The sequence below is a fragment of the Rhincodon typus genome, chromosome 23 (assembly GCF_021869965.1).
Source record: "Rhincodon typus isolate 14 chromosome 23, sRhiTyp1.1, whole genome shotgun sequence".
NCBI classification, from domain to species: Eukaryota; Metazoa; Chordata; class Chondrichthyes; order Orectolobiformes; family Rhincodontidae; genus Rhincodon; species Rhincodon typus.
In genome coordinates, this window is record NC_063354.1 from 15895847 (window position 1) to 15922384 (window position 26538).

The 26538-nt window shown below is 40.6% G+C and overlaps 1 protein-coding gene across 2 annotated transcripts in view; it reads right to left on the minus strand.

The window, feature by feature from the left end:
- LOC109919330 (E3 ubiquitin-protein ligase rnf213-alpha-like) overlaps positions 1-26538 on the minus strand; it is a 167523-nt gene that overhangs the window by 134985 nt on the left and 6000 nt on the right. For both annotated transcript variants that reach the window (XM_048610749.1, XM_048610750.1), the window contains exons 2-11: positions 25641-25957; positions 24135-24422; positions 22924-23095; positions 22024-22100; positions 19526-19697; positions 18101-18273; positions 15973-16338; positions 10609-10694; positions 6969-7124; positions 2813-2976 (exon numbers count right to left, since the gene is read on the minus strand). In XM_048610749.1, coding sequence (XP_048466706.1) covers positions 2813-2976; positions 6969-7124; positions 10609-10694; positions 15973-16338; positions 18101-18273; positions 19526-19697; positions 22024-22100; positions 22924-23095; positions 24135-24422; positions 25641-25904 — 1918 coding nt within the window. In that variant the 5' untranslated portion in view covers positions 25905-25957. The remainder of the gene's footprint in view (positions 1-2812; positions 2977-6968; positions 7125-10608; positions 10695-15972; positions 16339-18100; positions 18274-19525; positions 19698-22023; positions 22101-22923; positions 23096-24134; positions 24423-25640; positions 25958-26538) is intronic.

Below are 26538 nucleotides of genomic sequence, written 5' to 3' on the forward strand. Positions count from 1 at the left end.
GGCCCGAAACGTCAGCCTCTCTGCTCCTATGATGCTGCTTGGCCTGCTGTGTTCATCCAGCCCTGCACCTTGTTGTCTCGGATTCTCCAGCATCTGCAGTTCCTACTATCACTGAACTTGTTGATGTTGTTTTGACCTGCTCCGTTACTTTTGTGTCCAAAACAGGAAGTCAGTTTGAACGATTCCCCCGAGACTACTGTCACATTTAGGATAGATGGTCAAAATTCAGGCAATTACTTTAAGTTCAGTTCCAAGGCTCCCTGGGCAAGTGCTTCTGGTTAGAGATCTTCCTGAATTTGCAATCCTCTTTAAAAATGGAGTTGACAAGAAATGGCCATGAGCATAAATGAAATACTTGCTCAAGATGTTCTCTTTATGGATCCAACTAATTTCAGGGGTTTGATAGGAGCAAAAAAGCAAAGGTAAGCACAGGCAGGATAAGGCTAAAATAAGGATAATGATAAGGCTCGTATAATGATATTGGATATCAGTGAAACAGGATCTGATGGTTTATATAAAGGGTCAAGAGATTGAAGTGAGGTAGATGTTACTGCCTATTCATCACGGCACTTAAAAACCCAACTGAAGTGAATGAATAAATCTCACTGCCTTCAGACTTTAATCTGTGCATCTAATTGACTGTCAGCTCTGGAACTGCTTCAGATTGTTATATGAGATAGTTGTTTTCAGTGATGTTAGTGGAGGCCAGGATGTAAAGAGAGTGTCTCTTCTGTTTTCATAGTATCGTGGAATCTTTCATGCCCAGATGATAGGAGAGGCATTGCTTTGATTTAATGCATCATCTTGGATACGATGCTCAGAACAATGTATCAGCCTCTCAGATCTGCAGAGTGTTTAAACTGGATTATGTGCTAAAACTCTAAAGAGGAGTTTGAACTTCTACTGAGGTGATAGCAATACAACTTAGCCAAGACTGACACCCAACTGGTAGGTCTCTGCTGTCTTCTCTGATGGTGTGCCCAAAATGGATCACAAAGACTAGAGAGATAGTAAATCAGACTAGGAGGAGACAACAGACCACATTAGCAGAGGGAGTAGGTGTGCAGTCCCTCCGGGGAAATACTGACAATGGGTCAATAATAGGAAGCAACACAAAGAAAATGTCAAAAGTTACTGCATTGGGGTTTGTACACTGAAATTCATGTCAGTGGAAGGAGAATGGGTGGAAGTTAGAAGAGTCTCAGGGTCGTGGAGATGTACGGCACAGAAACTGACCCTTTGGTCCAACTTGTCCATGCCTACCATATATCTGAAATAAATCTAGTCCCATTTGCCAGCATTTGGCCCATATCCCACTGAACCCTTCCTATTCATGTACCCATCCAGATACCTTTTAAATGTTGTAATTGTACCAGCCTCCACTAATTCCTCTGGCGGCTTATTCCATACACGTACTGCCCTCTGCATGTAAATGTTGCCCCCTTGTTCCCTTCTAAATCCTTCCCCTCTCATCTTAAACCTGTGCCCTCTAGTTTTGGACTCCCCCACCCTGGGGAAAAGACCTTCTCTATTGACCCTATCCATGCCCCTCGTGATTTTATAAACCTCTATAAGGACACCGCTCAGCCTCTGACGGTCCCGGTAAAATAGGCTCAGTCTATTCAACCTCTCTCAAACTCTCCAACTCTGGCAACATTCTAGTAAATCTTTTCTGAACCTTTTCCAGTTTTACAACATCCTTCCTATAGCAGGGAGACCAGAATTGCATGCAGTATTCCAATAGTGGCCTAATCAATGTCTTGTACAGCTGCAACATGACCTCCCAAATCCTATACTCAATGCACTGACCAATAAAGGAATGCATACCAAACAGCTTCTTCACTATCCTATCTACCTGAAACTCCACTTTCAAGGAACTATGAACCTGCACTCCAAGGTATCTTTGTTCAGCAAACACTCCCCAGGACCTTACCATTAAATGTATAAGTCCTGCCCTGACTTGCCTTCCCAAAATGCAGCACCTCACATTTATCTAAATTAAATTCCATCTGCCATTTCTTGACCCATTGGCTCATCTGATCAAGATTCCGTTGTACCCTGAGGTAACCTTCTTGGTTTAAGGTGAGAGGGGAAAGATTTAAAAGGGTGCTAAGGGGCAACTTTTTCATGCAGATGGTGGTGTGAGTATGGAACAAACTGCCAGAGGAAGTGGTGGAGGCTGGTACAATTACAGCATTTAAAATGCATCTGGATGGGCATATGAACCAGAAATTACAAACTTGGGAGAAGCATGAGTGATTAGGAGACTTTAGTGGACAGCAGCTGAGAAAGGTTAGGAGCTGAAGCATTGAGACCCATCTGTGGGCCCAAATTGCAGAGTAAATTGAGAAAAAGACAAAACAAAATTGCAACTGGAGTTCTGTTCACTGACAAGTATGAAAGCATGAATTTGCAGCAAATCATCCTCATTGTGAAGACAAGCCTGGTGTAACAAACCTGTAGCTACATAACACAGAGCATAAACACAGTATTATTTGAAAGCTGCTCAAAAGAAAAAGCCGGAAACAATTTTTTACCTCTGCTCCATTTTCTGTTTGACTTCATGTGACTAGAAAACATTAACTCTCATTTATACAAGCTTATCAACAGAAATTTGAAGTCCTTTCCCTTCTAGATAAAGTACTGTCTACCAGATACAGTTTTTGAAGTGGAGCACCGTTTTATAAGAAATTTTCCATGTGTACTCGTTGCCTTTTAATGATATATACAGTTCTTTTCACATTGTATCTGTCAAGCAAACAAAATCGTCAAGACACAGAAATAACAATACAGGTACTGTATAGTTTCTTACCATTTTCATTTATATCAAAAGGTATTGTTAAAAACCGTGAAGCAATCTCTTGAATCCATTGATTCCTGTTCTTTACAGCATACAAATAAGGGATGGAATTTCCTTTGATTATGAGCGGTTGAAAGATGAAACTCTGCACAAGTTTTCCAGCTTTACTAACATTCCTAAATGATACAAAGAAAATCAGAAAATAATAATCGCCTTGCATATTTGACCTAGTGACACACTAATATTTGCTAAATCCTTGAATTAGTGTTCAATCTATATATAAAAATATTGCAATTAAAATCCCATTGATACAACAGAGGTATTTCTCAACAAAATCAGCCCTGGATCTGCATTCCAGAATCCTAGCTCAGCAAGAGTAACAAGACAGAGCAGTGACAAAAACAGAAGTTGCTGGAAAAGCTCAGCAGGTCTGACAGCATCCATGGAGAAAAAAAATCACAGTTAACGTTTTGGGTCCAGTGACCCTTCCTTCGAACAGTGGTTTTAAGATAGGACAATGGTTGTGCTATACATGTATCTGATCAGACACAATTATTTTGTGCCTTAAAAAAAAAGTTAAGTTTAAATCAAGTGTGGAACTGGAGGAACACAGCAGGCCAGGCAGTATCAGAGGAGCAGGGATGTTGATGTTTCAGGTCAGGACCCTTCTTCAGAAATGGGGGAGGGGGATGGGAGCTCAGAAATAAATAGAGAGGAGGGGTGGGAATGGGGAAGGTAGATGGGTTGGTGATAGGTGAGTGCAGGTAGGCAGTGGTGGGGATTGGTCAGTGAGGTGTGAGGGGCGGATAGGTGGGGGAGAAAATAGACAGGTTGTGTCAGGTAAAGGAGGCGGGGATGAGAGGGAGGGTTGGTCATGGGATGAGGCCGGGGTGGCGAGATTTGAAACTGGTGAATTCCACGTTTAGGTCATTGGGCTGTAGGCTCCCAGAGGCGGAAAATGACGTGCTACTCCTCCAGTTTGCGGGTGGTGTCATTGTGACACTGGAGGAGGCCCAGGATGGACATGTCACCCAGGGAGTGGGAGGGCGAGTTAAATGGTTTGCGACTGGAATTTGTTGTCGTTTGTTGCGAACAGAGTGCAGATGCTCTACAAAACGGTCTCTGAGCCTCCATTTGGTCTCACCAATGTAGAGGAGGCCACCTCGGGAGCTTCTGGGCCAGATGCAGGGATACTACCGCTGCATCACTCAGTCGTAGAGTCATAGCAATACATAGCACGGAAACAGACCCTTCGATCCAACTTATCCATGCCGACCGGATATCCTAAATAAACGTAGTCTCATTTGCCAGCATTTGGCTCATATCCCTCTAAACCATTTCTACTCATATAACCATCCAGATGCCTTTTAAATGTTGTAATTATACCAGCCTCCACCACTTCCTCTGGCAGCTCATTCCATACACGCACTGCCCTCTGTGTGAAAAAGTTCCCCTTAGATCCCCTTTTAAATCTTTCCCCTCTCACCTTAAACCTATGTCCTCTTGTTTTGGACTCTCCCATTCCTGGGAAAAGACCTTGTCTATTTACCCTATCTGTGCTCTCATGATTTTATAAACATCTGCAAGTCTACCCCTCAGCCTCTGATGCTCCAGGGAAAATAGCCCCAGTCTATTCAGCTCTCCCCTATCGATTAAACCTTCCAACCCTGGCAAAATCTGTATATCTTTTCTGAATCCTTTCAAGTTTAACAATATCCTTCCTATTGCAGGGAGGCCAGAATTGCTCACAGTATTCCGATAGTGCCTAACCAATGCCCTGTATAGCTACAACATGATGTCCCAACTCCCATACTTAATGTACTGATCAATAAAGGCAACATACCAAATGCCTTCTTCACTATCCTATCTACCTGTGACTCCACTTTCAAGGAACTATGAACCTGTACTCCAAGGTCTCTTTGTTCAACAACACTCCCCAGGACCCTACTATTAAATGTATAAGTCCTGTTCTGATTTGCCTTCCCAAACAGCACCTCACATTTATTGTAATTAAACTCTGTCTGTCACTCCTTGGCCTATTGACTCATCTGATCAAGATCCCATTGTACTCTGAGGTAACTTTCTTTGCTGTCCTCTACACCTCCAATTTTGGTGTCATCTGCAAACTTACTAACCATACCTCCTACGTTCACATCCAGATCATTTATATAAGTGATGAAAAGCAATGGACCCAGTACCAATCCTTGTGGTACACCATTGGTCCAGTCTGAAAGCCAACTTTCCATCACCACCCTCTTTCTTTTACCTTTGAGCCAAATGACCAGTTCTCCCTGTATTCAATGTGATTTAACCTTGCTAACCAGTCTATCATGGGGAACCTTGTCAAAAGCCTTACTGAAGTCCATAGAGATCATGTCCACCACTCCGCCCTCATCAATCCTCTTCGTTACTTCTTCAAAAAACTCAATCAACTTCATGAGACATGATTTTCCACGCACAAAGCCATGTTGACTATCCCTAATCAGTCTTTGCCTTTCCAAATACATGTAAATCCTGTCCCTCAGGATTCCCTCCAACAACGTGCCCATCACCGATGTCAGGCTCACCGGTCTATAATTCCCTGACTTTTCCTTACCATTTTTCTTAAATAGTAGCACCACGTTAGCCAACCTACGGACTTTCAGCTATGGCTGTTTATGATACAAATATCTCAGCAAAGGGCTAGGCAATGACTTCCCTAGCTCCCCCAGAGTTCTAGGGTACACCTGATCAGGTCCGGGGGATTTATCTACCTTTACACATTTTAAGATTCCAGCACCTCCTCCTCTGTAATATGCACATTTTTCAAGATGTCACTATTTATTTCCAAGTTCTCCATCTTCCATATCCTTCTCCACTGTAAACACTGATGCAAAATACTAATTTTGTGTCTGCCCCATCTTCTGCAGTTCCATACATAGGTGGCCTTGCTGATCTTTAAGGAGCCCTATTCTCTCCCTAGTTACCCTTTTCATTCTTAATGTACTTGCAGAATCCCTTTGGATTCTCCTTATCCCTATTTGTAAAAGCAATCTCATGTCCTCTTTTTTACCCTCCTGATTTCCCTCTTAAGTATACTCCTACTGCCCTTATACTCTTCTAGGGATTCACTTGATCTCTGCTGTCTAGACCTGACATATGCTTCCTTCTTATTCCTAACTGAAACCTCAATTTCTCCAGTCATCCAGCATTCCCAGTACCTACCAGCCTTGCCCTTCACCCTAACAGGAACATACTGTTTCTGGACTCTTGTTATCTCATTTTTAAGGCTTTCCATTTTCTAGCCACCCCTTTACCTGCAAACGTCGCCTCCAATCAAGTTTTGAAAGTTCTTGCCTAATACTGTCAAAGTTGGCCTTCCTCCAATTTAGAACTTTAACTCAACCATTCTTGAGAGCATCATAGAAATTTTACTAATCAACCACATTCAGGTATATTATTAAACATCCCTGCAGCAGCTGGGACAATGAACTGGGCCTCCTAACTCAGAGGTAGGGACAATACTGCACCACAAGACCCCTGAAGACATTTTATACCAATGAATAGTTAGCACGAGCTGTCAATTGCTCCTTTGCACAAATAATATCATTTGGCTCGAACAGCAATTGAGATAATCATAAAATGGGGTGTGAAGAAGGGCTGCTGTGGTGCAGGGGTAATGTCCCTACCTCTGGACCAGGTGGCCTGGGTTTAAATCCCACATGCGCGAGAGGTGTGTCATTACATCTCTGAACAGGTTGATCAGAAAATATCTAAAAGCGGTATAAAGGGGTCTTGTGACAGAGTGGTAGTGTGCTATAAATGTGTCACAACATGTCTAAACTAGTTCATTCAATATACTTACAAGATAAGTCAGTATCTTGCTTTTGTGACATACTGGCGATGCCCATACCTTTGATCCAGAAGGCCTGGGTTCACATCCTTTTGCTCTAGGCATTTTTCAATGACATGTCTAAACAGTTAGTTACAAGTTTCCAGAGTGGGTGTGAGTTTTATTCAAGTAAACATTGCCCCATGAAAATCCTATCCAATACTAAATAGACAAGTGAAGAGATGCTTTACTCCAAGTTTTGATCATAACATTCTGCCTAATCAATTAAATTCTAAGAATCCAACAAAGTAGAGAATGTGATTCATTGAGTATACAGTACATTTATGTTCACCTTACCGGATAGATATGACTTCAAGTATTCTCCTTCCATTTTCAAAAAGTAAAAACAACTTATCATGTATCTGATTAAATTTAATTTCATGTGGAATTATTGCATAGAAATAGACAGTGAGCATGCCTGGTGGAGGTTGATTGCAACAAGCTGCTGGTTGCCTATAATAAGGAAAAACAGAAGAATTAAATGTTTGATTAACAACTGGAAATATACTCCGTGGCTCTATTTATTGATATTTTAATCACCATGTTCAGATGAGGATGGCACAACTCTGGAACAGGTGGGACTTGAACTCAACCTTCATGGTGTAGAGGTAGGGACACTACCACAGTGGCACAAGACCCTACAATTCTGTCTATTATACAGCAATATCCAATGGGTTTCATTCTTTTCCTGATATAAATTCAGGTATAATCAAAGCTAATGAGAAAATGGAGAGTTAGCAGTACTGATTTGTGTTGAAGACTCCAGAATACTTATTAATCATATTGTTAAAGATTAGGTGATACTAATAAAGAATCAAAATACTCTCCTTGTCACCATTCTTACCTCAACCAAAAAGCATTAAGTTGAACATAAATTTCATTGTTTGGTCTTGCAGTAATAAAGTTGCTACCATGTTTGCCTACACAGGATTAGATAGTGCACTTGACAGTCACTCATTACGTGTGAAAGATATCAAGATTTTTCTGGGAGACGAGCTAGGATGTCATTTCAACACAGATTGTTACTCCTGTTTAGAAACTGACATTTCTGCCAGTTTCAGATCGTTGAAAGTTAATGACTTAATTATGTTTATTAGAAAACTAACATCTTTGAAAACCTTAAATATTATTTTTATTTCATAATTTGCTTTTTTTTTAAAAGCATCAGATTTGCTCCAATGTCTAGGCTTAAAGTTGATATTTTAACCAAAGGCAAACAATTACTCAGAAAATTGCTGAACTCTGCAATGTACACCAATTCCCCTATAGTAATGCTTTTTCTTAACTTATATTTTCTGCTTCTTGTTCATTAGAGCTTTTAGGTAATAGCTGGAATTTAAATATCCACTGGTGAATCAAATTATTTCTCCTTAACTGCAAATAACACAGTTCTGGTGTCTTTCTGTTATTAATATTTGGTCAAAGCCAGTAATGTATTTTTCTCAGTAGGCAGCTCTTACTGACACAATAATAGTCGAATAAAACATGAGCTGAAACATTTTCCTTGGATTCATTTCAAAACTTTCCACTTGACAAAATAGTAAGTGATGTATATGCAAGGGATGAGGAGAGAGACAAAACACAATAGATGTTGCAAAGATGGAGAGATGAAACATCTGAGTAGCAGACAACCAGACAGATTTGCGTAAAGGAAAGCTGGAATAAAGAAAGACAAAGACGTAGGGGGATGGCTCCGAAAGGTCAGTTTTGGGTCTGAAATAGGCATGTAGCCATTTCATAAAATAAATGTTGGAATGTTAGCGGCAATGGAGTATAAAAAAGCTGGATAGCCCTAGTGAATACGATGGAGCAAAATGGAACACTCATGTGGCCATTAGTTCTGTGCCAAATGTTATTTAAAAGAAAACTATCTTTCTAGTGGCAACTTCTTGGGATGCCACCTCTAACTTGCAACAGAACAGGTTTTTGTTAATCTGCTAGGCTCTTGGGCGGCTCAAACTCCCTGAGGAAATTGCTTGAACAGACATTAGATCCCACATTAGCACACACACAAAGGGACATAATATCTGGTTAAAACAGCTGCTGTAGAAAAAAAAACTGAGTGTAATTTCTGGCTCCTTGGGTTTCAGGACATTTGTGCTGCTCCTTGTGCCTGTTTTCACAGGATCCCTACAGTGTGGAAGCAGACCACACCAGCTCTCCAACCCCCTATCCTAGCCCTGTAACCCTGCATTTCCCATAGCCAATCCACCTATCTGCACATCTTTGGTCAGGGGAGAAGACCCACACCAGCACAGAGAGGATGTGTAAGCTCCAAACAGACAGTCACCCATGGGTGGAATTGAACCCAGGTCTCTCGTGTTGTGAGGTAGTGGTGCTAACCACTGAGCCACCGTGTTTCACAAGCAGAAAACAGGTGCAATAATGTCCAATTTCAACTGTTGAGGCCTGCAACAAACCACTTGCAAATGTCATCAGATGCCAGCTCTGCAGATCTATTCAATGCCCAAAATTCCACTAGGAGAGCAGACATGATATCTTCCACTATGTTGCACTATAGAGATGTAAACCATTGTATCACTAGTGTGTATTAACAGGGCAATGGACATCCAAACACAGGAATGCTTGACAGAAAAGAAGTCTCTGTTAGTGAACTGGATTCTAGTCAGGTGTGAGATTTCCATGAATTGAGCCAGAATAATGTGTAAGTGTCAAGGTAAAGGTCACCATAGTCTACTAGTTTAGCAGACTGCTCACTGCTTAGAGAGACTGGTGATGTTTAACTTGAGGGTCACCATGCCTCAGGCAAGGGAATGGTCGAGAAGGACAGTCTTTCATTTATCTTCAGCCAGTGCAGGAATTGGACCTACTGTGTTGGTATCACTTTGCATCACAAACCATCCAGTTGACTGAACTAACCAACCTCCATGGTTGGTGTGTATGCTCATCTGCCAGAGGGAAAACCTGTGTAGAGAACTTAGTGTGGGTTGCACACAGAGTTAACAGTACAGAATACAAATAAAGACAGGGGCTGTGAGAAGAATAATGGTCCAGTCCAAGATGGGAGGTGAGTTGGAGGAGGGAATGATCAGTTGGCACTACCTTAGGAAAATCAAGAACAAGTGCTGCAGCAATCCGAGCAGAAGATGTTTAGGTTCAAACACTGTAAAGCCATTGGGCAATCCAAGATTGGCTTTAGTCTGGGACAGCAGTGAGTAGAGGGTGGCAGAGAGGGACCGTGGAATGCAATGGAGAGAACAGCGTGTTGCAATTAACAACGAAGGCTAGGGGAAAGTGAGCAGAAAATGGACTTGTGAGACACATGCAAAACACTATACAGCTGCAAATGGAATACAGTAGGCTGAAAAACAATAGCATTTCTGGTAGGACTCTGTTCTGCTCCATTTCCATCTCTGGCAGACACAAGAGGTGTTTGTGATTTATAGATAAACGTAGCAATGAAGAAGGGCAAAAATATAAAATCTGAAAAACTGCCATGAGAGAACAGAAATACATTTTCCAACTCCTTTCCTGGAGTTGTGATCTCCTGGCAGCTTGATTTTGACAACAGCTTGTGAACAAAGAAATTGAAGCCCTTTGAAATTGCTTATTAAATCCAAAACTAGATGTTCCATCTTTTCTTCAAATCAAATCATTGTTGTCATTTATTTAGAAGCTTCTCATTTATCAATAACACGAATGCAATAATGTTACATGTCCCCCTTAAAAAAGCATTGTTAGGAAAATAAACACAGACACAGAAGTTGCTGGAAAAGCTCAGCACATCTGGCAGCATCTGTGCAGAAAAATCAGAGTTAATGTTTTGGGTCTGGTGACACTTCCTCAGAACAGGACTTTTTCTCCACAGATGCTGCCAGACCTGCTGAGCTTTTCCGGCAACTTCTGTTTTTGTTCCTGATTTACAGCATCCACAGTTTTTTTTCAGTTTTTATAGTTAGGAAAATGTTGCACTCACTTTTGATCATTAGATAGGTTTCCACCTTGGTGTGTTGAATTTGATTCTGGAACATTCTTGTTATCATTGCCTGTTTCATTTGCATCCTATGGAAACAGTTTACAAAAATCAGCTTTCCTTCAATGTTAAAGTTCAGAAATAAATTGTAACCTGAACAAGTGATGGAATCAATACAAAGTAGTGCACTGAGTATTTCATAACAAAACATTACTGTACTATTTATTTTGTAAATTCATAAAACGGATTTATTTGAAATACCCTTGATTTCAGCGTATAATATTGCTTTGTAAACTGATGCAGTGAGGTTTAATTGTTCATAATCATCTTTATAAATAAAACTGAGATAACACAGTGTGGAGGTGGAGGAACACAGCAGGCCAGGCAGCATCAGAGGAGCAGGAAAGTTGACATTTTAGGTTGGGACCCTTCTTCAGAAATTCTGAAATTTCTGGTACCAGTTGCCTGCCACTTCAACACACCACCATGTTCCCTGACCAACATTTCTGTCACAGGCTTGCTGCAATGTTCCAGTGAGCCTCAGCATAAGCTCGAAGAACAACACCTCATTTTTCACTTGAGAAGCGTGAAGCCTCTAGAATTCAACATCGAGTTCAATAACTTTACAGACTGATTCCATCCTTCCATGTTTTTTATCCAGTCCTGTTAATGACATGGGTTGCTTTCAGCACAGCCTGCCCATTCTTTCCTACTCAGCTCTCATTTTCACCTATTCAGCTTCTGTTCTGTCTTGGCCTTCTATTTATAATCTCCTCACTTACCCACCCTTTCATTATCTCTCTCTCTCTGGGCTCCACCTTCACCGATCTACTCACCACTCCCACCACTCATCCCCAACCTTAACCTCATCTTCATTAAAAGTACCACTATTTCCTTGCTGCTATCAGTTCTAATGAATGTCACTGGGCTTGAAACATTAACTCTGCTTCCTCCCTACAGATGCTGCCAGACCTGCTGAGTTTTGCCAGCAATTTCTGTTTCTGTTTCAGAATTGGCAGAGTGCAGATATTTGAGTAGTTTGGGGCTAAGGAAGAACCGAGAGGTAAACAGTGGTGTGATCATGGAGAATTTTGAAAACAAGTCTGCACTTTTTAAAGGCCTCACTTGACTGGGAGCCGATATAGATCAGCAAGCAAAGGGATAATAGGGAAATGGCACTTGGCGCAAATCACCAAAGATCCTTACATAGCACCTTCCAAACCCACAACCACTTCCATCTAGAAGGACATAGGCAGCAGATACATGGGAACACCACACCTTCAAGTTCCCCTCCAAGCCACTCACTATCCTGACTTGGAAATATATCACCGTTCCTTCACTGACTCTGGGCCAACATCCTGGAATTCCCTCCCTAATGGCATTGTGGGTCAACCTACAGCAGGTGGACTGCAGTGGTTCAGGAAGGCTGTTCCCCACCACCTTCTCAAGGCCAACTAGGGATGGGCAATAAATGCTGGTCAGCCAGCGATGCCCACATCCCACCAATGAATAAAAAAAGACTCAAGATCTAGGGGTCAGAATTTTGGAACGGCCTCAAGATTTTGTAAAGTAGAAAGTGGAAGACCTGGACGTGTGCTGTAATAGTCAAATTTATGTGGCAATGAATGCATGGATGAAAATTTCAGCAGGAGGAAACAAAGGAAAAATTCAGCATTATTACAGAAGTGGAAATAATTGGCACTCGGTTCTCATGAATGAGGATGGAGGCTCCAAATGTCAACTGTGACACCCAGCTTGCAAAGAAAGTGGTTTAATCTCAGACTATTGCTGGGGAGTGGGATGATGGTACAGCAGAGCTGGGGAATGGAGTTTAGTGTAGGGACTAAAAACAAAAGCTTTAGTCTTCCCAATACTCAATTGGAATACCAGAAATTCAGACATGCATCAACTACAACTTTCCAAACTTTACACCATCCTCCCTGATTTTCAGTAAGGACTTCTGAAGTTTGAAGCTCCTCGCCAAAACTATGAGGCCTGAAAACTAATGAGCTGATGCACTGCTGAAAGCCACATTTGGATATTCATTTGGGAATTAGCGGCAGCCATCATACACCAGGGAAAATGCCAAGTATCTGAGTGCCTATTCTGCTCCAGGCAGTCGAATGTTTTGGAAAAAGCCTTAAATAGGAGTTAAGCTTAGTATGTATTCAAATAAAGGACCAAACACATGTTTTGCCCACTTTCCTGACCTCACCAACATTGCGGACGTTGCACTGAATGTGTGATTGCACCTCATTGAACCATTTAGAACATAAGAACCGGAGCAGGAGTAGGCCATCTGGCCCCTTGAGCCCGGTCTGCTATTCAATAAGATCATGGCTGATCCTTCAGCACCTCAGTTCCACTTACCCACCCTCTCACCATAACCCATAATTCCCTTTCTGTTCAAAAAATTATCTGTCTTAGCTTTAAAAACATTCAATGAGGATGCCTCAACTGCTTCACTGGGCAAGGAATTCCACAAATTCATAACCCTTTGGGTGAAGAAGTTGCTTCTCAATTTGGTCCTAAATCTGGTCCCCCTAATTTTGAAGCTATGCCCTCTTGTTCTAGTTTCACCCGCACATGGAAACCAACTCCCTGCTTCTATCTTATCTATTCCCTTCATAATTTTATATGTTTCTGTAAGATCCCCCCTCATTCTTCTAAATTCCAATGAATATAATCCCAGTCTATTCAGCTTCTCCTCATAAGCCAACTCTCTCAACTCCGGAATCAACCTACAGAATCTCCTCTACACCCCCTCCAGTACCCAGTACATCCTTTTTCAACTCAGGAGAAGAAAACTGCATGCAGTACTCCAGGTGTGGTCTCACCAGCACCCTATACAGCTACAACATAACCTCCCTGCTTTTAAACTCGATCCCTCTAGCAATGAAGGACAAAATTCCATTTGCCTTCTTAATTACCTGTTGTACCTGCAAACCAACTTTCTGTGATTCAAAGACACCCAAGTCCCTCTGCAGAGCCACGTGCTGCAATTTTTTACTGTTCAAATAATAGTTCTTTTTACTATTATTCTTACCAAAATGGATGACTTCACATTCATCAATATTGTACTCCATCGGCCAGCCCTTTGCCCTCTCACTTAAACTATCTATATCCCTCTGCAAACTTTCAGAGTCCTCTGCACACTTTGCTCTACCATCCATCGTAGTGTCACCCGCAAATTTTGACACACTACATGTGGTCCCAACTCCAAATCATCTGTGTACATTGTAAACAATTGCGGTCCCAACACTGATTCCTGAGGCACACTACTAGTCGCTGATCGCCAACCAGAAAAGCACCCATTTATCCCCACTCTTTGCTTCCTGTTAGTTAACCAATCCTCTGTCTATGCTAATACATTGCCCATAATGCTGTGCACCTTTATCTTATGCAGCAGCCTTTTGTGTAGTACCTTGTCAAATGCCTTTTGGAAATCCAGATATACCACATCTACTGGGTCCTTGTTGTCCACCGTGCTCATAATGTCTTCATGGGATTCCAGTAAATTAGTTAAGCATGTCCTGCCTCTCATGAACCCATGCTACATCTGCCCAATGCGACAATTACTATGTAGATATCTTGCTATTTCTTCTAAGCATTTTCCCCACTACAGAAGTTAAGCTAACTGGCCTATACTTCTCCATCTTTTGTCTAATTCCATTTTTAAACAGTAATGTCACATTTGCTGCTTTCCAATCTGCAGGAACTGCCCCAGAATCCAGGAAATTTTGGAAAATTACCACGAGTGCATTTCCTATTACTCCCACCATCTCTTTTAGTACCCTAGGATGCATTCCATCAGAGCCAGGAGACTGGTCTACCTTTAGCTCCATTAGCTTGCCCAACACTACTTCTTCCATGATAATGATCATGTCTAGGTCCCCACCTACCTAAGTGTCCTTGTCATCAATTACTGGTACGTTACTTGTGTCCTCCACTGTGAAGACCAACACAAAATACCTGTTCAATGCCTTGGCTATATCCTCATTTCTCATTATTAAATCCCCTTGCTCATCCTTTAAAGGACCAATGTTTACCTTAGCCACTCTTTTTCATTTTATATATTTATAGAAAATTTTGCTATCTGTCTTTATATTCTGAGCTAGTTTACTCTCATAATCTATCTTACTTTTCTTTATAGCTTTCTTTGTGGCTTTCTGTTGACATTTAAAGTTTTCCCAATCTCCTAGTTCCCACTGGTCTTTGCCACCTTTGTATGCCTTATCTTCCAATTTGATAGCCTCCCTTATTTCCTTAGACATTCATGGCTGATTACCCCTTTTCCTACAATCTTTCCTTTGGTTGAACACTTTGAAAAATTGCTTTGAAAGTCCTCCACTGTTCCTCAACTGTCCCACCATACAGTCTTTGCTTCTAGTCAACTTTAGCCAATTCCTTCCTCATTATATTTTAGTCTCCTTTGTTTAAGCACAGGACCCTGGTATTGGATTGTATCTTCTCACTTTCCATCTGTATTCTAAATTCCACCATCCTGTGATCGCTCTTTACAAAGGGATTCCTAACTTTGAGATCATTAACTATTCCTAACTCATTACACAGGACCAGATCTAGGATAGCTTGCTCCTCGTCGGTTCCTTTACATGCTGTTCAAGAAAACTATCGCAGATACATTCAATGAACTCCTCCTCAAGACTGCCTTGACCAACCTGGTTCGACCAATCAACGTGTAGATCAAAATCCCTCACGATAATTGCCATAACATTTTTACAGGCATTAGTTATTTCTTTGTTTATCACCCGCTCCAATGTGATGTTACTATTTGGCAGCCTATAGAGTACGCCTATCAGTAACTTTTTCTTAGAATTTCTAATTTTCACCCAAATGGATTCAACCTTATTCTCCACAGAACCTATATCATCTCTCACCACTGCCCTGATGTCATCCTTAAATATCAGAGCTACACAACCTCCCTTACCTTCCTGTCTGTCCTTCCGAATAGTCTGATACCCCTAGACATTTAGTTCCCAGTTGTGACCATCCTGCAACCATGTCTCCATAATGGCTACTAAATCATACTCATTCGCAATGATCTATCTGTGCCGTTAACTCATCGACCTTGTTTCAAATGCTATGAGCATTCAGGTTAAGTGCCTTGATGCTAGTTTTTATACCTTCTTTTTGAATTCTGACAAGTCCATTAGCAATATCTCCTTAGTTTTCCTTCCTTTTAACTCCCTTCATAGTCCTCGACAGCTGTTTTCTTCCTGTGAAATGGGAACTGTGTCAACCAGTTCCTGGGGCCATCATTTTGTTTCTTTTAGTTTCTGGCACCTGCAATTTTTAACCAAAACACAAACCTGTGCCTGAAGTGGAAAAGACTGGTGTATATATTACCTTATGTTGAGTGGCTTTGTGATTTACTTGTACAGAGTCACTCCTGCCTGTGTTGTAGTTGGCTGACTGATCTTTAGCAGATTTTGGTTTGGCTGTGTCTTTATCACTCTTGCCCTGACCACTCTGGGAAACACCAGCAGCTCCGCCTTTAACATCCACTTCTGACTGAGGTTTTACTTCTCCACTTTCCTTTGGATCCTTGGAGTCCACATTACTGATCTGAGATGAAGATCCCACCTCCAGCTCCAACTCCTTCTCTGTGGCAGCAGGCATAGGCTCATCCTCCACCATGTCCATATTCTGCTGCAGTTTGCTTTTCTTTTCAGAATCTTTCTCTTCATCTTCCTTCATCATCCTTTTCTTCTTCTGTTTTTAAAAAAAATTAAAATAATTTAGTCACATGTCTGACATATTCCAAATTCAAAATAATGTTGAAAGATTGAAGAATTTTATAATTTATCCTCCTATTAAATATCAATATATGCTACTCATGAATTTGAATGGATACATTGGTGTGTGCCAAAATACTAATAAAAGTCTAATTTTCTAAATTTAAATTGGTGCAACTTAATTTCACCTATGTCAATGCTCCTTTCACGTTTTCCAATCAGTTAAGTTGCCACCATAAGCGCTTAAAGAATGATGGAATTCATGCCTTTCCAGTTGTGCATTGCACTGTGAAGATATGGCGCAGCACTGAATTTGGAAAGCCCCTGTTGCTGAACACGATATGGGTGAACACTGGTGGGTGACAGATCAGAGCTTAGTTGATGACCAGATCTTCCATTAGGAAGACATTCATTGCAGCAGCATTGACTGGAGCTGTGCATTGGCACTGACGCTGCTGAATCAGTGGGAATTTCCCAGGAAGTTGAAACATCCAATGGGAAATAACACAGAACATAGAACGATACAGCACAGGAACAGTCCCATCGGCCCGCCATGTCTGTGCTGACCATGATGCCATTCTAAACTAATCCTATCTGCCTGCACATAGTCCATATCCCTTTAATCCCTGCCTGTTCATGCTTCTTTCTAAATCCTCTTAATCATTGCTATTGAATTGGCTTCTACCACCTCCCCTGGCAGCGTGTTCCAGGCGCCCACCATCCTCTGTGTAAAAAACTCACATCTCCTTTAAACTTTTGTCCTCTCACCTTAAGCCTATTCCCCTAGTACTTGACATTTCCACCCTAGAAAAAAAGTCTCCGACTATCCATTCTATCTGTCTCTCTCATAATTTTATATCATATTTTAATCCTATATATGAGATTCTATCTCTCTGTAATACAACATGTGCCCAGCTCCCTGCTGGATGAGTAGTTTGGTACAATATTAAAGCCACTTGATTCTTAGAATATGCAAAGTTCATTGATCTCAGCTGCTGGGAAGGTAACCCTAGCCTCCGCGCCCTGCAATAAGGAGTGGGAAAAATAGTCAGCCAGAGATACCCTCAATGCTAGCTGTCCTAACAGCTCCGATTAGAAACTGAGAATGGTGCCTCACTGGCAATAACCCATATCTGAATGCATATAATTATAGAGTCGATAAGGACTGCAGATGCTAGAAGCAGAGCCTATAGGTGCGAGGCTGGAAAAGCGTAGCAGGTCAGACAGCATCAGAGGAGCGGGAAAGTCAACATTTCAAGCCGAAACCCTGTGTCAGGCACATATGCGAGGAGGTGATGGCCTCGTGGTATTATCACTAGACTGTTAATCCAGAGACTCAGACAATGTTCTGGGAACCTGGGTTTGAATCCTGCCATGGCAAATGGTGGAATTTGAATTCGATAAAATACCTGGAATTAAGAGTCTAATGATGACCTTTGTTGATTGTTGGGAAAATCCCATCTGGTTCACTAATGTCCTTCAGGGAAGGAAACCGCTATCCTGACCTGGTCTGGCCTACATGTGACTCCAGACCCACAGCAATGTGGTTGACTCTTAACCGCCCTCTGGGCAATTAGGGATGGGCAATAAGTGCTGCCTGGCCAGTGACACCCTCATCCCGTGAATGAATAAAGGAAAAAAAATGATGACTGACACCAAGCAGAAGTCAATGCCTTCAGGGGATGAAAGAAAATTGGCAAAACACGGGATGCACATTTTAAAGATTAACATGACTGTACCTTTGATTTACTTTTGATATATTCATCATCTCCCAGAGAACTCTTTGTGAAAGGAATTTGCTGTTTGATTGCATTTTGTGGATCAACTTGTTTCACATCTTCAGTAGATTCCGATTGTTTTTCTTCTGAGGTTAGCTTGGATTCAGCAACATCTTCTGTTGCTTCACTGGCACCTGGAGGACACAAACAAATAAAGTGTAGGGCACAATATTCGAAAAGACATATAAAGGTTAGACAACTTGGGTTTGAATATTATAAAGTCAACAGCTCCAATATTTAGCAAATCATGGCAATATTTTATGCAAAGAAAAGAGTATAAATACTCCAAAAGATCAATTTGCCATCTATCTCATGTCAGCTTGGCTCAGGTTACAATAATGTTAACTATAACAGCATAAGATATAGGAGCAAAATTAGGCCATTGAGTCTGCTCCATCACTCGATCATGGCTGACATATTTCTCAACCTCATTCTCCTGCCCTCTCCCTGTAACCTTGATCCCTTTACTAATCAAGAACTTATCTATCTCTGTCTTAAATACACTTAATGACCTGGCCTCCACAGCCATCTGCGGCAATGAGTTCCACAGATTAACCACCCTCTGGCCAAAGAAATTCCTCATCTCAGTTCCACAGGGTCGTCCCTTCACCCTGAGGCTGTGCCTCTGGGTCCTTGTCTTAAATTTCTCCTTCCTGGGAGATGGTGAGCAGAGGAAATAATTGAGCAAGTTGATCCTGAAGAGATACTCATCTCACTTATTAACTAAATAAAGGCAAGAAGCTTTGTGGGTATGTAGGAGCTCCAATTGCCTTCATCTGGGGCCATCAGAGACACAGACAATGACGACGGGGGGCTAAGGAGTGGCCTCTAAAAACCACAAGGCTGCACTTTCCTCCAACCTCCTGACGACCCACTCCCCAACGATCCACACCTCGTCAGAAAGGGTATAAAAAGTTCTGCTTGCCATTGTATCCTCTGAGCAACAAGCTCGACTGGAGGCCTTTAGGACCCAGAAGTTGCAGTCCTCTGATTGGTTGAGAAATTCAGCAAAATTTTTAATGAACTGATTGGCAGGCGAGGTGGTGATCTCTCCGATGCCAGGTTAGTCACTACCGAACATGCTAACCTCCACAATATTTTTTTAAATGGGAAAAAACGCACTATAGTTCTGAAAGTTGCGGTTCAGGTCCTATTTGTAGTTGCACAGTTTGTTACACTACCAAATAAGTCCTTTTTACCAACATGTAACTTTGTTAAAGTGTGGTCTTACACATAAACACATTGTGCCTCCACGAAGAAGAAAAATTTATTTTGCCCCAAACTTTCACAGTCAAGTTTTTAATGCAGTGGTAAAATAATGCATTTTCATTTTGCTTGGAATCAGTAGGTCAATCCAGTTTTATCTTTAAACTGTCAGTGTCTCACCTTCACCAGAGTAAGCAGGCTGGCTGGTATCTTGACCATGCTCACCACCTGCTTGCTCTCCACATGTTGACTCAGCTGAATCACTGGCAGGCAATTCTTTTTTTGGGTCTGCTGCAGCAGTTTGAGGTATCGAGATTTTTGACTTCTTTCTACTTCGGTTTCTGCGCCTTTTCTGTTGAAAAAAACCCATTGAGCATTTAGGAATAATCTATTCCAGAAAACTGAACAGATAAGCTAGGCATGGTGCTTCATTATGTCTGGAATGTAGGTTTTCAGACATTCGACTTATTTAAAGAATAGGCTAAGGAAATGTGGTTTACTGGTCCTTTCTCAAAGTGCTAGATACTATAAAATCAGAATATAAACAAATAAAAGGAGACCGTACAAGACAAGTCAGTGGCCAAGAACCATCATTAATGAATGAACCAATATGATTGAACAAAAATGCAGCAGCAATACTGTACCCAATACTTTTAAAAGTCCTCAGTTCAGTGTTGTTGATGCATTTGTACTGTGTTATGACTCACGGGTGTAGTGCACTAGACATTAAGTCCCACTATTCCTGGAGTCATCACAAAATGTGAAATTTGATTAAATCATCAAACTGCCAAATTTCACCTAACTATTGAACTCAGGTTAAAAGGATACATACACCACTGTTTTATCATTAGCAAGAAAATCACTATTTATTGCAGTCAGTCAGTTTTTAACCAATAGCAAAAATGAAGCAGGAATTGCTAACTTTTAACTCTACAAGTTAAACTCTACTCTTTATTAAAATTCCCATACACGTACAATAGACACACAGAAACAAGACAAAACACAAATAATACAGGTGGGGAAAGGTGTAAAAAAGCACAGTTCTGGCACTAGTCAGGATTACAGGTGACAATGAGTTATTTTCCCTCAGTTCCTTCCGATTCCTTTTGTCTCATTAGTGAGGCCACAAGGTGATGGATACACCTGTTCGTAATCTGACATTCAGTGTTTGTAGATTCACTCATTCGAAGTCTCTGAAGATATTTTGTCCACGTTTTCTTTTCAACCAACAACTTGCAGAGAGAGCAATTTACAGGGATATGATGAGTGAGAACAGCAACTTGGAGATTTTTGATTAGTTCTCCACCCAGCAGGGGGAGAGATATATTAAGAAGCTTTCTCTTTGCGAGCTAGATGGTTCTCCTGTAGTGTCCACATACAAGGCTGTAGCTACTTGCACTTGAACCAATCAGGGGGTTGTTACTGTGCTGAGCACCCCTGAACACACAGCTGATTCTGATTGGTTAGTCAATCAGAAGACTGGCTCTGAAGACCTTCTTGTGGTGCACTATCCTATCCCTGGACTGGGAGGCCCAGGTTCAAGACCGGCCTTCTCCAGGGGTGTGTAACAACATCTCTAAACAAGTTGATTAGAAAAAAGATTATCTCTAAGCAAACCTGCCCTGAACACACATACACAGAGCCAATGTGTCCAGTGTTGACCCCCACTGCTTGAACAGGGCAACATTGTGGATTCAATTCACAATGAGTTCCAGTAACCCATTTGTAAAACTTAACTAAATCTTCCACAGTTTCCTTGGTTCTAAGCAGTATTTTTCCCCGTGGGATTAGTCCATGGTCCAAAAGCAGAAGTATTCTTTACAACCGTAAGGTAAAGCATTAGTGTGAAACAGTTTTGCCATAAATTTAACTGCAACGTAAAAAGTAAAGGAGACAATTTTCACCAAATACTTTATGTGAAGAACCTTATTACTGGCCAAGGTGACATCTAGAGCTGAGATGCTGCCAAAATTGTGTTTAGTACAAGGTGGCATTTTTGTAAACTAGTTGAATCCTGTCTTAGAAATTGTCTCATTATGAAGGTGCATGATATTTTGATGTGTGGCACTTAACCTGATGCCTAATCTCCTAACACAAACAAGTTGACTAAGGGTTAACACTGATGCATCTAAATGACTGATGCATTGCCATGGACAAAGCAATGTGGAATTGACTGGGAAACTTGTGGATTCCAGTTTCTTTCGCCATGGCAACACTTTAGCCAACTGAAGTCAATTTGCCCAACAGTCAGTCCTCTTTTCTCCTGTAACATCATCCTCTGTGATTGTTTGAGACGTTGCATTCTTCTGTTTGTCCTGATAATTGTGAGATAAAATAAACTTTGGCAACATTACTCTTTTTACTGCAATACTGTAGTAACTTTCTTTAGATATACTTACAGACAAAAAAATGATATTGTTAACAATATAAATGAGTTGTTTATTCTATTTGTAAAAGATATTGGACCTGAAATTAATCTGTGGAATAATAACACAATCAAATATTTAACACATTCATATGATTTTTCTAGCAATCTTAATTTGTTAAGACAAAACAACACCTCCGTTAAAATAGCCGCAAGAGAAGGATTTCAAATCACTTGTGAGTTATATTGTACAATGTTATTTAGGCCTTTGACTCCGGAACAAAATGTCTTGTCATTCTTGTTCAATACTCACCTTCTTCTTTCCTTTACTCTGCACACCCTCAGTATTGCTGACAGCATTTTTTTGGAGAGATGAGTCTTTTTTATCTTCTGTAGTAATACATAAAAAGTCATAATCATTAAGTTCAGCTTCTGGTTTTACCCTCCGATCTATCAATCTTCCCAGCCTAGATCACAGTGGTCTGAATGCTTAACGCAATGCTCGTTACATGCATTCTGGGTGTTGAGTAAATTCTGTTCCATCAGTAGGTCTGGAACATTCATCACAATTGATGAATCCAATGGGAAATAGAATATAGGAAAAGTCTGCTCACCCTAAAATTGTTCTAGTTGGGGTTAACTTATGACCTAAAACTTATTTACTTGTAAAAGCTGGCCATGGGATAGCAGGCTCCAATTTATCAAAGGATGACTAAGTGTTATATAGAATAATGAATAACTGCTAACTGCATCTACCTGTTCTTCCAAGAACTAGAAGAATGAATCCAGGCCACACATGTATATTAGAAACAGCAGTTCTCCCTTAATCATTCCAGTATTTTGTAAGAAGTAATTAGCGGAAAGTTTACGTTATATTATCAAAACATCATGTGAGTGGCTATGCTCTTCTGTTGTAAATTTCACAATTCCTTGCATTTCTCTGAGCGGGAATGTAAAGTTCCAGAGGGAAAAACAGAAATTGCTATTAAAACTAAGCAGGCCTGCAGCACCTATGAAGAGAAAGCAGTGTTAAGATTTTGGGGCCGGGAGACCCTTCCTCAGAACATTCTGCAAAAGGGTCACCGGACCTGAAGCATTGAGTTTGCTTTCTCTCTACAGGTGCTACCAGACCTGCTGAGCTTTTCATACAATTTCTGTCTTGGTTTCTGATTTCCAGCATCAACAGTTCCTTGATCTTTATGTAAAGTTTCACCTCCTTTCATTGCTGTGACAATGTTCAATTTCTTCTGCTGATTTGCAGACACCGCTGGAGTGGAATGTGCAGATGATTTTTCCTCAGGGAAATGAGGCACATTTCCAGCTTTCTCTGGTAAAGTGGGGGCTTGATTGTTTCCATTCTTCTTCCTATTCTGTTTTTGGTTTCCCTGCATCACAGAAAATATCTAATCAGCCACTAAGTCTCAGCGTAAAATTCATACTTTAAATTTCAGTTTCAGAATAAACTTGCTTTGAACATAGGCAAAAGACAGTCTTTATTAGCTTTATGAAATGTGAAAATGTGTCTATATATGTTTTGGATTACAATCCCCAATTTAACAACTGGTGCTGATGTAGATCATTGCAGAATATGTCTCATTAGACTTCCAAAAGGTGGAAAGTTGCACGCTCCCAACTCAATGCTATAGATTTAAGATTCTTCATCATATTTATTTATAGAATAACGTAAAGAAGCAAAAAGACAAAGAAAGAAAGCATAGCACAACAATCAAATGTCAATTGAATCATAACTGATCAATTTAAAAAGTACAGATTTAAGAATACACACCTTACAGGGTCTTATAGTAATGAGACATTTTGGAGAAATAATCAGACTTGTTCTGGTACCATGTCAGGTGGAAAATGCATCCATATGGTTTAACTTTCATGCTAAAGGATGTTTGAAAATATCTAAGGGCTTTGAAGTTAGACCCAACAATAATCAATAAAGAAAGACACAATAATAGGAATCATTGCACGGAAGACAGATGAACAAATATCTGGGTTCCCAGTACTTGTAGTCCATTTTGTAGTCCAAGCTTAACATAGAACAAGCTTAACAGTTCACCTTAACTGCATGGTTACTAGGTCAATAAACCTAACAAATTCTAATTGGCAACTTGGAGCCAGGCTTCATTACGAAGCACAGGACTGAGGAAAACACCTCAATTTTGACTAAAAGCTAAATTAAAACAAATAATATAGAAGGTACTCTAAACACTAAAACTTCCAAATTGTCAATCTACCTTAAACATTGTAACACTGATTGGTTTTTCAAAAAGAGACTTGACAAAACATTGTAAATCCTGTTACATTCAGATCACCAGAAATTCTTTGTAAACATTTCTTTTTCCTCATAACTGTACTCACAAGATATGCAAATAATCACAAATCAAAAAATTAGGCTGTCAGTGATATCAAACGTACCTTAGTACTCTTTCCTGTAGATTCTTGTAGGTCCATTCTTCCTTCTGTTTCATTTTGAGGAAGTGAAGGAGAAAGTCTTTCTGTAGAAGCTGATGCATCATCAATGCTTGACATTAAGTTAGATATATTGTCATTTGCAATTTCAGACACATCAATGTCACCCAGGTGTAGAATTGTAAGCATTTTTGATGCAGGTTCTAATGAGACTGAATCTAGATGATCATTTGCTGTTGTCGATTTTGGAGGAGTTTCTTGGAATTTCTTGTTCACTTCATTGGGTAGCGATACCTGGTGGAAATTGAGATTTGTAACATTATCTCTTATAAACCATGAAGGTTGTGCTACTTGAAGTACAATATAACCACTTCAATTGTAACTTTCTATTCACGTGGAAGGGAGTAAAATCTTCCTGCAAATTGCAAAGAGGTCTCCTCACTCTGGTGTTTTATTTCCCTCCCAGGTTTCTCTGCTCCTCTCTTGTTGAGATTTGGTACTGAAGAGTTTGTCACTGTCAAGTGCCTCACTTGTTAACAAGTTATTCAACATATGGTGCCCCAAAAAAAAAATCGATATCATCCTCACTCAAATGTGTGGTTTCTAGAGACTTCAATCTTGATGAGGAATTTTGACTGATCATCTGCTCTCTAACAAGGGACATGGACGTTAACTGCACCGTTCCTATTCATGCCCACTGGCATCAGTTACATAAATAAAAATAATCATGCTCTATCTGAGCTCAGTTTGTTCACATCCTACTTCCCATTAATCAGTTTATAATCCAACTTCACTTTGTATGTCCCCATAACTGATTAACTATGACAAAGAATTCTCCCTCAAATATACTCTTCCTAAGCCACTATCATCAAACCTCTTCTCAAAACACAAGTCCAACCCTGAAGACCGTCCAATGATCGCTCAATTTCCAAACTCTTATTCCTCCACAAAATCCTTCAATGTTCTGTCACCTACTAATTCCATGGCAAACTTCCTTCAACTCCATGTTGGAATCTCATTAATTAGATTTGTTCCTCTGTTTCAACTTTTACAAAGTCAAACTAAGAGTCCTAAATAACATCCACTCTAACCGTATCATGTCACTCAATTATTTCTCTGCAGATTTTGGCACATCATCCATCCCCAATGCCTCTACCCCACAGGTCAGTTCAGCAGATTGAACAATTCATCTTTTATTCATTTGTGGGACTGTGGTGTCACTGGCGAGGCCAGCATTTATTGCCCATCCCTACTCACCCTTGAGGTGATTGTAAGCTGCCTTTTTGAACCACTGTGGTCCACGTACTGTAGGTAGACTCACAATGTCATTAGGGAGGGAGTTACAGGATTTTGACCCAGTGATAATGAAGGAATGGCAATATATTTAATGATGAATTAACTAGGTTAATCATAAACTGTTCTTGCATTCAATATGAGAAACGCTTATCTGACCACAATCCAATGGGGAATGTGCACTTTTTACAAGGATATAAAACTAGGATGATACTGTACCTTGGGACTCTTTGTAGATTCCAGAAGACAGGAACTTTCTTGAATGGAACTTTCAGAAGATGAGAGAGAAGCTGTCGCTCCATTAGCTGATGGTACGTTCTCAGAGATAACTTCAGACTCGCTTAGAGTTTCAGACATATCAATGAAATTGGAGTCTACAGTTTCAGACATGGCCAATGCAGACTCTGTTCTGGGTTGAGGAATGTGATCGGTGAGTGATGCAGATGATTCCAATCCAGAGGTTTCCTGGAATTTCTGTGTCATCTCAGGTTACACAATGTTGCCTTCCATTTCAATCTCAAAATCTAAAACTTTTACTGAAATAATATTTGAATAGATATCATAGCCTGCAATTAACATGAATGTAAAAAAAGTAATTCATTTTAAAACAATTTATGCAGAACTAATTTGAGTTTGGCAACATTTCTTTTCTTACCAGCTTATTGATTTTAATCCAAACATGGCTTGACTCTGATCAAGTTAAGTTCAACCAAAGCTAATCATTCCTTTTCAAGGAAGAGTAAATGTTATATTCCCTACCCTTGTGCCAGCATAACATTTATATTATCAATTATTTGCATTTAGAAAACACCTAATATTGCATGTAACTCTAACTTTGAACTATTGCAAAAGGGTTAGGGAATAGAATCCCTACAGTGTGGAAACAGGCCCTTCGGCCCAACAAGTCCACACCAACCCTCAGAGCATCCCACCCAGACACATTCCCCTATAACCCACCTAATCTACACATCCCTGGACACTACGGGCAATTTAGCATGGCCAATCCACCTAGCCTGCACATCTTTCGACTGAGGGAGGAAACCGGAGCACCCGGAGGAAACATCATCAATACTAGGAACTGGTTCCAGGACCACTTTACCAACTCAACATCCACCGC